This window comes from Haliotis rubra, unplaced genomic scaffold (genome assembly GCF_003918875.1).
Source record: "Haliotis rubra isolate DU_JTF1 unplaced genomic scaffold, ASM391887v1 Scf63, whole genome shotgun sequence".
Taxonomy (NCBI): domain Eukaryota; kingdom Metazoa; phylum Mollusca; class Gastropoda; order Lepetellida; family Haliotidae; genus Haliotis; species Haliotis rubra.
Genome location: NW_025767335.1, coordinates 1542902 through 1555238, shown reverse-complemented (window position 1 = coordinate 1555238; position 12337 = coordinate 1542902). Strand labels below are relative to the sequence as shown.

At 42.1% G+C, this 12337-nt stretch overlaps 1 protein-coding gene across 2 annotated transcripts; it reads right to left on the bottom strand.

The window, feature by feature from the left end:
• Positions 1-5431: 5431 nt before the first annotated feature.
• On the bottom strand, positions 5432-11595 carry LOC124256569. 2 transcript variants are annotated; one of them, XR_006892962.1, is made up of 5 exons: positions 11450-11595; positions 9308-9398; positions 8568-8690; positions 7076-7228; positions 5432-6000 (listed from the first exon to the last, which is right to left on the bottom strand). XR_006892962.1 is itself a non-coding variant. In XM_046690553.1 (5 exons), exons 3-5 carry the CDS (start codon positions 8540-8542, stop codon positions 5675-5677), a joined length of 489 nt encoding a protein of 162 aa, XP_046546509.1. In that variant the 5' UTR covers positions 8543-8690; positions 9308-9398; positions 11450-11595; the 3' UTR covers positions 5432-5674. The 2 variants fall into 2 exon arrangements, 1 of the variants encoding a protein (XP_046546509.1); XM_046690553.1 differs by having other exon boundaries at positions 8533-8690.
• Positions 11596-12337: the final 742 nt, after the last annotated feature.

Below are 12337 nucleotides of genomic sequence, written 5' to 3'. Positions count from 1 at the left end.
ACACACTTTGTAGTGGACACCTAGAATGACTATTTGGTGAGGATCATTCACAGTCAACACCTCCCCCCCCCACACACACACACACAGCAACACCACCCCCACCCCCACCCCATCCCCAATACAGTAGAAATCGTTCAATGAACTATGGAGAAGGTTTTGCAGGTATACTTAAATGAATTCATAAAATGTCACGTAGATTTAAACCCATTCCGTGTTATTCTCATTTTACAAAGACAGAGAGAAACTGCTTTGGGAACATATTTGTGCTTAACTTTATCGGTGTGTATGGTCCCACTGGCGTCTGTCCAATCAAACCGGAGCGACACAATGGCCTGTCCCACACAGCTGAAGGGCCGACATCCTATAGCAGGAACTGTGTAAGATAATTGCTTGAGGGGAGAAGAGAGTGTGGCGTCTGTTCAGGATAGACACATTTAAACTAGACTAAGAATTTCTGAATATCACTGATTAATACAAATCACGTTATGAATTAATTCATTTCAATACTAAGAAGACTGATTTGGTCAAATCACATCGCTGACACTGAACTCGAATATTGACTAGTCATATGATTACTATTGATCTACCACGTGGTCAACATTGGCTTCGAATGTCAGATAAATCCTGATGCCTGATGACTAATCTCCCTTGTCACCAAGTATAGCTGATTGTAAGGACATGCATTTTACCCAATTAGACGTTCTTTGTTTGTGTTGAACCGGAACCTCTGTTTGCTTTACATGTGTATATCTACAGGAGTATCGTCATTAGAAACCGATGTCCCTGTCATAAAACAATTTCAAGGACCCGTGAGGATACGAGTTAGAATTGGTCTTTAGTAACCCATGCTTGTCGTAAAAGGCGACTAACGGGATCGGGTGGTCAGGTTCGCTGACTTGCTGACACATGTCATCGTATCCCAATTGCCATGATCGATGATGAGTAATATTGCTGAGTGCGGTGTAAAACAACAAACAAGCCAATACATCATCCATTTCATCAGAAGTTGTCTCGTCCAGTGGAGTTTGAGTGACTGAAGAACACATGCTGCACGAAATGCACGTGGTTAAAAATAACACGACATAACGAGGCAGAAGCATGTCAGAGGCTTCAACTGACACTCTGCATGAAAGATGAGGATGTTTCGTTAGACGTCAGCCTCACATTAACACCCTACTCTCTACGACAGGATGAACCTTCGATACCTTGTTTACGACTTACCACAAACTGCCAGGAAGCTGCTGCTTGAACAGCATTTCAAATGAATTTGTTTTGCATAAATACTGAGAACAAAAAGCTTTGGCAAGTATGAAACAAGTAACTATATATATTTCATCAATTTGTCCTTGGTACACTACATGTATAACACATTACACATCACGCAACAGCTCTACACAAACTTTCAAGCCAAACCGTTATACCCCTCAAGGACGTACATATCCTGTGTTCATAATGGAACTTACATAAGACACAAGACGACAGACAAAAGAGATTTGTCAAGGGAGATGTTTAGTGTTGAGCTATAGAAGGAGAGGAAAGGTTGGTTGGTTTGTTGTTTAACCCCGGACTCGGCATTATTCCAGCTATATGACGGCGGTCTGTAAATAATCGAGTCTGGACCAGACAATCCAGTGATCAACATCATGAGCATCGATGTACGCAATTCGGATACGATGACATGTGTCAGCCAAGTCAGCGAGCCTGATAACCTCCCGATCCCGTAAGTTGCCTCTGACGACAAGCATGGGTTACTGAAGACCACTTCTAGCCCGGATCTTCAAGGAGAGGAGCATTTCCTGTGGCTGTATATCATGCTCGACACATCTGACGATCTTCAGGATCCGTGAAGATCGTGTAAGAATAGGTCTTCCGGAATGTATGATTATCGCCAGCGGAATCAAAACTTGTCGTAAAAGGACACAAAGATTTTCTTACTGGGATGTTTATGCATGTCTTTGACAGAGTAGATCGATGTTCATAACGACAGACGCTTGGATGTTAGCTTCAGACTTCATTATTTACGAAACGTTGTCATATTGCATGTTGTCATACAACTAGGACGTTCAGTGGAAGGAAAATATTTGAATGTCAGGAGAAACGTTTAGTAGAACGTGTAGACCGCCAGGGATCTTCAGCAGTGATACCGCATCTGTCCTTAGACATCCCCACAGCCGTTATCATGTACGATTTATCATCACAGAAGAGGAAAAATGGATAAGGTTGGCACTTCCACCAGTCAGCACATCCTTGTTGTGAGGATGGCATGGAGTCATCCATCAGACGACATCTTGTCAGCTTGTAGAGCTCTGTGAAGATCCCATGCCGGGAATTAGACATTTTTTTACCTACATTTACGTGGGGTTGAGCACGTTCATATTTCGTTTAAGGTGGGTTCTCACTGTGCGACTTGAAATCGCATCAGCTAGTCGCAGCCGAGTTGTAAGACATAGGACATGTTCGAATTCCTACTATAAGTAGCAAGCTCTCGACCAATCAAATCGCTTAGATCTGTGTCCACCTCTTAAATTACCATTCGTGACCAACTCGTGTTATTCCGGGACAAGCCGAATAGCTAGTTTACGGAAAGGGGCGAGTGGTGACGAATCTAAATTACATTTGTGACGTCATTCCATTGTCTGCTGCTCCATTACTTTTCAGGAATGGAGTGATGTGTACCAGTTTCAAATTTGAGCCGTCATTTTGTCATTTTGACATTTAATTTAAACAGAAATATTCCCAATACTTTGAATGTAACTTAAGTAGGGTAATATCCTCGTAACTCTCCATTCCTTAAAAATAATGTGCCTCGGCTCCATTATTGTTAAGGAATTGGGAGTTACACGGACATTACCCTCTACAGAGTGACATCATGCCAAAATTTGACTTGTCCACATGGAGAAAAAATTTCAGTGACCTTTGATCTTCCTGTTCAAACTCTCGAAAAAGCAAATTATACGCTCCAGCCGTGTGCTGAGTTGGGGGCTTCTTGACAAGAAGGACATGTACCTAAATAGCGTTATCATATAGCGAAATGACATTAAGGCCAGCGTTTCTTCTTTACCTTCTTCTCCATGTTGCCGACTCATACGTGAGAATCTCGCTAGATATTAAAGTCGTTACAATCTTTCTTGTTACTACAAGGCGTATGCTACAAGTTGTAAATACAAGTCGAACTGTGAGAACAAACCTTTAGCGAAATAAATCTCAGGATGCTGATATACAGCCAGACGCAGTGTCTTGAGTGTGTTGCATGTTTTCTTGCTGAAAAAACACACTCTTTTTTTCATGTGGTCAAGTCGTCTCGGATATTGTATGGTCGCCACATGTACACGACATATACTTGCCACAGAAAGAAACTATACAATGTTAGAATTCATGCTAAATTTGAAAATATAACAACAATGAAACGTTTCCGGTCTGTCTTCCTTATTTCTAATGCCGTGCATGTGTTTTATTTTTCCTCAACAGACCACAAATTCCCATCCAAGTGATGAATAGATGTATAAGTTTTAAGACAATCTCATCGCCACACCTCTGTCCCACCCCCTGCTAGATCATTCACAGACCACCGCCATAAAGCGGGAATATTGCTGAGTGCGGCGTAAAACTAAACTCACTCACTCACTTTTCTGGTGTAAATTGCCCTATTTATAAATCTTGTTGTAATAAACTTAGTACAATATGTTTTGGGGATGCGGTGTCTGTCAGGAACAGCTACCTGCATTTGGCATGTTCGAAGTTGAAACAAGACAGACCACTGTATGAAGATAACGACAGACAAATAACGTTGTTGACAGACGTCCAATTGCCTCACAACATTGTTTCATCAGAACGACTGTTACGAAACCATAGTATATGTACATGCGTATGTGTACATGACAGATAGGGTATATGCCAGATCGTGCATTCTATGTGCCAGGCATTGTATATGACTTCTTTATCACGCCTATCAAAACTATGGATGAAAACTATGGACGATAATGCTAAAACAACCTGGGCTTCCCATATAAGGTTGATATTTTTTTCAATACGGATTTGGTTTCTTATGGGGGCGGTGGGGTAGCCTAGTGGTTAAAGCGTTGGCTCGTCACGCCGAAGGCCCGGGTTCGATTCCCCACATGGGTACAATGTGTTAAGCCCATTTCTGGTTTTTCCCCTGCCGTGATATTGCTGGAATATTGCTAAAAGCGGCGTAAAACTAAACTCAGTCAGTCAGTAAGTTGGTTTCTTATGGATATCTCAAGACATCGGCTGTATATCCACATTCATGGAAATGTTTAAACAGAGATTTTATGACTGCTTCACTCAATACTGGAAGGCATCACTATTTTCGTCATCCAGATGTAATTACTATTCTCAGTTTAATCATCTCTCAGCGTCGAACCATATGTAACCAGTGAGCTGCTACCAAATCAACGTAAAACCATAACTCGATGCTGTAACTTCAGACTCGCAATGGAATGTGACCGTCATACAAACACCCCGTATAATGAACGTCTCTGCCTCTTTTGTCATGCTGCTGGCCTTGATAACATCAAAGGTGAACTCCATACTTTATTAGTATGTCCAAAGTATTGCCAACAAAGATCTGACTGTTTTTCCAAATCATCTGATTCAACCACCGACCACTGAAACCTTCATCCGACTACTGTCATGGGACAATATCTATATTTCAAAATCATTGAATAAATTATCTTTCACAAGTTCGCAGTATAAGAAATGGCTAACTATAAAATTAATTACAGTTTGTTCAGCTTAACCTGAGCTACTCTACATATGCATGACCCGGAAGGTTCAATGGCACAAACGGCAGATCGGGTTATCTTCATTAAATAGGGGAGCAGAGAATGTTATTAATGTTGTGTTCGTGCGAAACATGCATACATGAATCCGTTACAGAACTAACTTGTCCCGGAAAACAACACTTCTGAAAAAAACAATCATTTCATGTTTTACTGGATTGTTTATACAATCATATGCTATCTAATTTGGTTTACTAACTTTACAACATACTGATGTTAGTTACTTTCACAATCCGATTCACTCTCGCTATCACTCTCTACACCCAGTTGCTGTTGCTGCTCGCTGCCTGAAAGCCCGAATCAGAAACATTAAACCATCTTGTAGCTTCTTTTCGAAGAAAGTTAGGACATTGCTGACGATATCTCGACACTGAGATGTCAAATGGCGACATGTTGACAATCAACTGACAAAGGTGCACCCCTTCACAATAATAGACCCAACCAGTTGTGACACGGTCACGCAATGCATTAGTATTCACTTGATCAGGTCAAGCTGAACAAGCTGTAATACTAAACTATACTCGGCCTTACCCAGTATGTATTTACTTTTGCCAAATGTATGTATTATGGGCCTTGGGCCTAAATTACCGAATGTACCTGTGTGTGTCATTGTATATAACAAACAGTAAAACAGTTCGTGAGTTTATTAACACAGATTGACACAAAAACATTGATTTTGATTTTGTATGGAAATACATTCATACGTTTCAACTAAACAGCTCCACTGTTGTCTGATGCGTGCTTTACGAGTAATTCACGAATTTCTCACATCATCCAATTAACAAACCAATATAACGTTGATTGCATCGTCAATAAATGCATGCCTACTTTTTAATCGTGTACAACAGTATCTTCCAATCCCCATGGTCAAGTCATGCATGCGATATGCGTAATGTTGAATACGGTGGTGGGGAAGTCTCATCCAGATTGTCTTTATTATTGTTTATATTGCCGTCAGCAACAACTTCGTTGTATGTCGGAGGAGGGGCAGATAACTCTGCATTATTCCTGGTTGGCTCGACAACCTCTGTTGGCACCTCTGTGTCCTGAGTTTGATGCTGTGTTTCAAGTTCAATTCTGCCACTGTGGCGTTTTCTTGCACATGTTGATGAAGTTTTGTACAGAACAAAGAAGAAGAATATAATACCCACAAATATGCCAACACCGGAGAGGAACGCTGTGCGTGTGGTCTGTGAGTCTGAAAAGAGATATTGTATCATTCGTCACCACTCGCCCCTTTCCGTAAACTCCAAGATGCTATTCGGCTTGTCCCGAAATAACACGAGTTGGTCACACATGATATTTTATTATATACCCATAAACCTAGGATAGTAATACAGGGGCGCAATACAGATGACGTGGTCAAATTCCGTATTGCACCCCAGATTCCGTATTGAACTCGAAGATGTCATGGGACCAGATGTCTGCTCCCATGACATCTTGCAATTGTCGTTCAATACAAAACATCCAAATGCACAAGTGTGACGTTCTATATATGTATTTAACATACACAAAGTATACGAGGTCGTCCATATAACGACCGTGTGCATCAGGCAGTGACATGAACAAGTAGGATAAGATCGAGTAAACCCGTAACGATCTGGGTTAGAATTGGTCTTCAGCAGTCCATGCTTGTCGTACGAGGCAACTAACGGGATCGGGTGGTTGGGATCGGGGACTTGGTTGACGCATATCATCGTATCCCAATTGCATAGATCGATACTCATGATGTTGATCACTGGATTGTCTGGTCCAGACTCAATTAGTTATAGATCGCCGCCATATAGCTGGAATATTGCTGAGCGTGGTGTTAAACAACAAACAAGAACGATCGTTTCACACACTGATTATCGGGTCTAAAATTCTTTTCAAAACGCCACGATGTAAGCTATGACTGTTGTTGAATGAAGCGTTAATATTTTACTCACTCACTCATTTACTACTGTTGAGAATAGGACGACGAACGTACAGGGTGGGGACAGCAATGTAATGAATTGAAGGGTGTTAGCACTCAGAAATATTCCAGCCATGAGACCGCGGTCTGTAAATAATCTAGTCTGGACCAGACAATCTAATGATTGATATAATGAGCACCGATCTACACAAATACGATGCCATGCTTCGACAAAGTCAACCAGTCGGTCCACCCGTTCCCGATAGTCGCCTCTTACAACAACCAATTGTATCTCGTATTTTGATAGCGGTCTCAATACTAGGAGTGTAACAATAGTAATAATGCAACGAAGCAACAACGCAGTCACGACACAACTCACCTTCATAGTGGTACTTCAGCCGGAAGCCCTTACTGGTTCGTGATCCATCAGTTGTAAACCTGATTGTGATGATGGGCCCGCTGCTTGTGAATGAAGGTGTATTGAAGCCACAGAAACTCCCTAGAGACGCCACGCCCCAGTTGGTCGTGCTTCCTGATGTCACAAAACAATTACATGTATATACCACATGACATGCTTAATCTGTTCATGTTGTAGATTGATTTCTTTTATTGGCAGACATTATGAGGATGTAGCATAACAAAACAACCAAGTCACCAAGCCTGACCATCCGATCAGTATTTACTGGACATTTCACTGAGTGAACGCCACGAAACCTACAAAAAGCACCTGGACTGAACGCGATAGAACCTACCATCAAGCATCTGGACTGAACGTGTAACAACCTACAAAAAGCACCTCGACTGAACGTGTAACAACCTACCATCAAGCATCTCAACTGAACGTATAACAACCTACCATCAAGCATCTGGACTGAACGTGTAACAACCTACCATCAAGCGCCTGGACTGAACGTGTAACAACCTACCATCAAACACCTGGACTGAACGTGTAACGACCTACCATCAAGCACCTGGACTGAACGTTTAACAACCTACCATCAGGGACATGGACTGAACGTGTAACAACCTACCATCAAGCATCTGGACTGAACGTGTAACAACCTACCAACAAGCATCTGGACTGAACGTGTAACAACCTACCATCAGGGACAAGGACTGAACGTGAACAACCCTACCATCAAGCATCTGGACTGAACATGTAACAACCTACCATCAAGCATCTGGACTGAACGTGTAACAACCTACCATCAAGCATCTGTACTGAACGTGTAACAACCTACCACCAGTGACATGGACTGAACGTGTAACAACCTACCACCAGGGACATGGACTGAACGTGAACAACCCTACCATCAAGCATCTAGACTGAACGTGTAACAACCTACCATCAAGCACCTGGACTGAACGTGTAACAACCTACCATCAAGCAACTGGACTGAACGTGTAACAACCTACCATCAAGCATCTGTACTGAATGTGTTGCAACCTACCATCAAGCACCTGGACTGAACGTGTAACGACCTACCAACAAGCATCTGGACTGAACGTGTAACAACCTACCATCAAGCACCTGGACTGAACGTGTAACAACCTACCATCAAGCACCTGGACTGAACGTGTAACAACCTACCATCAAGCACCTGGACTGAACGTGTAACAACCTACCATCAAGCACCTTGACTGAATGTGTAACGACCTACCATCAAGCATCTGGACTGAACGTGTAACAACCTACCATCAAGCACCTGGACTGAACGTGTAACAACCTACCATCAAGCACCTGGACTGAACGTATAACGACCTACCATCAAGCACCTTGACTGAACGTGTAACAACCTACCATCAAGCACCTTGACTGAACGTGTAACAACCTACCATCAAGCATCGGGACTGAACGTCTATCACCCTACCATCAAGCACTTCGACGTAGTCTCCTTCACAGGTTCCCCTGCCGGTCGATGTCACTGCTGAGGATGTTCACTTTTATTTTGCTGTACTGGGGTCCGACAATTTCCCATTTACACTGTAAATTGCTGCAAAGTAAGAACGAACCGTTTTTCTCATATGTTGTCTGATGCAGATAGTTATAGAGCCTCGAACACAATGGCAAATACACATGCTGAGCGAGTGCCGTTCGGTTTTCTCTGCAAAGCAGTAATTTTCTTTGGCGAAAACTGTCATGCAAATCTTGTAAGTTTACGTATTTTATAAACCCAAAAGTATCGGTATCGCTCTACATACAAAGAATCTCAATCAGACGCATGGGAATATGCCAATAAAATGGCGGACATATTGAGTTCATGGTGGCTTCCGCTTGTTTACTCAACAGTGACCGTAATGCCTCAATTCACCTATACACATTTAAACGACCAGTCGTTTAATCTGATAGACGACAGTGATGCAAGCTTGGAAGTTTGCTTATTTGATGACTACGCACCAGCGATAATAAAGCCTACAAATATGGTCATTCACCAAGAAATGCGGCGGCCATATTGAATTTCATGTAGTTTCCACTGAAATCATCAGTAATCCTGAGGCCATAACTAAAACATACACATTTATATGAATTACTGACTGAAACTGCAGAAATCCACTTGCAACGCATCCAAATCACCCATTGCACGATCCAGTTTTAATATATTTGTCTTACTTCTTGTACCCAAGAGGGTAGCCCGGCGACGTTAGATGTTTTCCCTTCTTGGTCGCCGTCAATGTTTCATTGATGCATCCGTCCCCTTTAACTGTTGTAACATAGTATACAAACTTTACTTCAGGAAGCACATATACACACTGGTATTAACAAGATAAGGTGTATATGGTGATACTGATTGATATATACTGAACCACAAAAGAAATGTCGCACCGATAGCGGTTTCTAAAAACACACACTTTAATTCACTCTAATTAACAATCAAAACGGAGGATTGAGTTCAAACTTGACAATTATGGTTAACACATTTTCGGGAATCACATTTAGAGTTCACACAAAATCACCAAAAATGGTACCATTAAGATACCCCGAAGTCAGTATAGTGTATGGCCTCAAGGGCATCGATGAAAGCGTGGCATCGTCTGTATATGGAATGGGCACTTGGGTCCATACTCTGCGAAATGCCTGATCGAGTCCTGCCGCAGTTGTCGGCCTTTGTTGGAGGTCATTCAGTTTTCTTTGAATCTTGTCCCAAAGGTGTTCTATTGGACTTAAATCCAGACTTAGTGCAGGGTTTTGTAGGGTTCGGATGCCATGTTGTCTTAAGAAGTCTAATGTTGCTCTGGCAGTGTGGGCACGTGCGTTGAAGATGTGGAAGATGTGATTTCTGTAACGTCCAAAATGTGATAGACGTGGGGTCTTATCACTTGGTCAAAATAGCGAGCAGCTGTCACGTCATTTCCTCATCCTGGGCCAAAATTCTGGAACACCACGGTGTCAGCTAACTGGTCCAGACCGATTGCACCCCACACCATGATGCTTGGACCACAACACGAGTCTCTTTCAACAATACACTCATTGGGATACAGTTCCCCACACCTTCACCATACTCTCACTCTGCCATAGACGGTCGAAACACAATATCGACGTTCCTGAGATAAAAGCACAGTTCTCCATTGTTGATAACGCCAATTTCGATACTGAGTTGCCACTTTTGGTCGGTTTTGGCGGTGATGAGCGGTGAGGACAGGACTACGATATGATTTGTGACAGCAGAGGTACTTCCGCGTAAACATCGACGGACAATATCGGCACTGATGGGTCTGTTGTGAGTCCCAATGGTCTGGCGTGCTGTTTCCCTCGCTCTGGGGAAGCAATCGTGCAGATGGTTGGGCACAATCTGTCGGTCGCCCACAGCTTGGACGGTCTTGGACGTGAACATTAAAATGATTGTGCAGTCTGGACAACTTCCAATCGTTCCCAGACTTGGTTCCTATGATCTCTCGTAAGTCGTGGCATAGTGATTGTGTCAAAACAAAAATGATTTCAAGCGAGTTTGAGAACCGCTTTCATTGGTAGTGTGTCACGGCATGCACGTGCATTTTTATTTTCACGTATGTTATACGGAACCTTTTACCACGTCTGCCTTTTTTGGTGCGTTCGGCCGATACGCCTTTTTCATCAGAAAACACACTGATGTTGGTAATAACTGTCAATTTGGATTGAAAAACCTGTTAACAAAACGGTACAATCATAATAAAAACACCACCTTGTAAGAACAAAATTTTGAATTTGATTCTGAAAGGCGGCGTTTCTTTTGTGGTTCAGTATATATACTTTATCTCAAGAAGCACATATACAACTGGTATTAACAAGACAAGGTAAGTATGGTGCTAATGATTGATAAGTAAAGATGATTGATTGATTGATTGGTTGGTTGGTTTATGTATGGAAATTTATAAAACGTCTGTGCTGTGAAACAGAATTGTAAGGCACTTCAAGTACTTGTGCCTTACAATACCTATTCTATTTCATATTGTATTTATGTATATAACTATAAATATATATTACGTTATTTATATCGACAATACACAAATATGTAAAGTTAAAACGTTACATATAAAGACTTTGAACCTTTCACAAATCTATTTCACAGACATCTATAACTTTAGTACTCGTAATTCTAAACTCATTACAAACGTCAATGGGAGTGGAATATTTACTATCTGATCACCCCATTCAGCTACTGACATCCGCAACACCATGCTAGTGGCTTGCAACACGGTGCAGTGAGATAATATGTCATCTGCGCCTGTACAATACAAAAACTATCGATGATACGACATCATAAACATTACTTACCATTGTTGAAGCTAAACACAGATACTGCAAATGTAAAGTAAAAACGTGTCCCGAATACCATGCCCCAGTTCACAATGTGTTTGAAAATCTACAGGTGTTCGATGAAAACCCTGTGCCGCAAGTGTGTGTGAATATAATGTCGCAAGTAATTGTGAAATATACCCTGCATGACGTCCTGCTATACGTAGATCCGTGTTGTGAACACGGGAAACAGACTGTAGATAACAGGATGTCGCCTCTTAGCTGCAGTTTCATCTATGATGACAGGATATTTATACAGCGCACATATCCACGCAACTAGTATATGCTCAAGGTCCTTGAGTGATCCTTTGATCAACGAATGTCTTTTTCTGGCATTTTGTTTAACCAACACAACTCCCTGGGGAGTATTCAACTCATGCGGCCTGTTAGGCGCAGCGAGTTATCACACAGACTCATCCTCACAAGGCACCAATTTGCAGATGGGTGAACTGGGACACAAAGCAACAGTATTTTGTCCAGTGATACTGTACGTTACTATACCCGTAACTAGCTGTCTGCACGTGTTCGTGTGTCCGCCATCTGGTCACCTACTATCGAATGAGTGGGTTCTTTTATGTACACAGGGTTGTGTACTGCACACTAGGGGTTGTGACAACACTGAAAGAGCCTGCAAGTAATGTTAGCTCCAAGGTTTCTACACCCGGTAACAATTGGGGATCGCTCCAAGCACCTATCGCTTACTAGCACTGCGCTTTAGACAGCTCGCCCACCTTGCCTTGCAGTAGGATAGTTTCTTCTATGTACAATGTACACTGACGTTGGTCTATCTATATGTGGATGCCGCCAATGTTTTCATGGTTTATGTTCGAGGGAATGTTACTGTTCAGACATACAATATGTTGAATA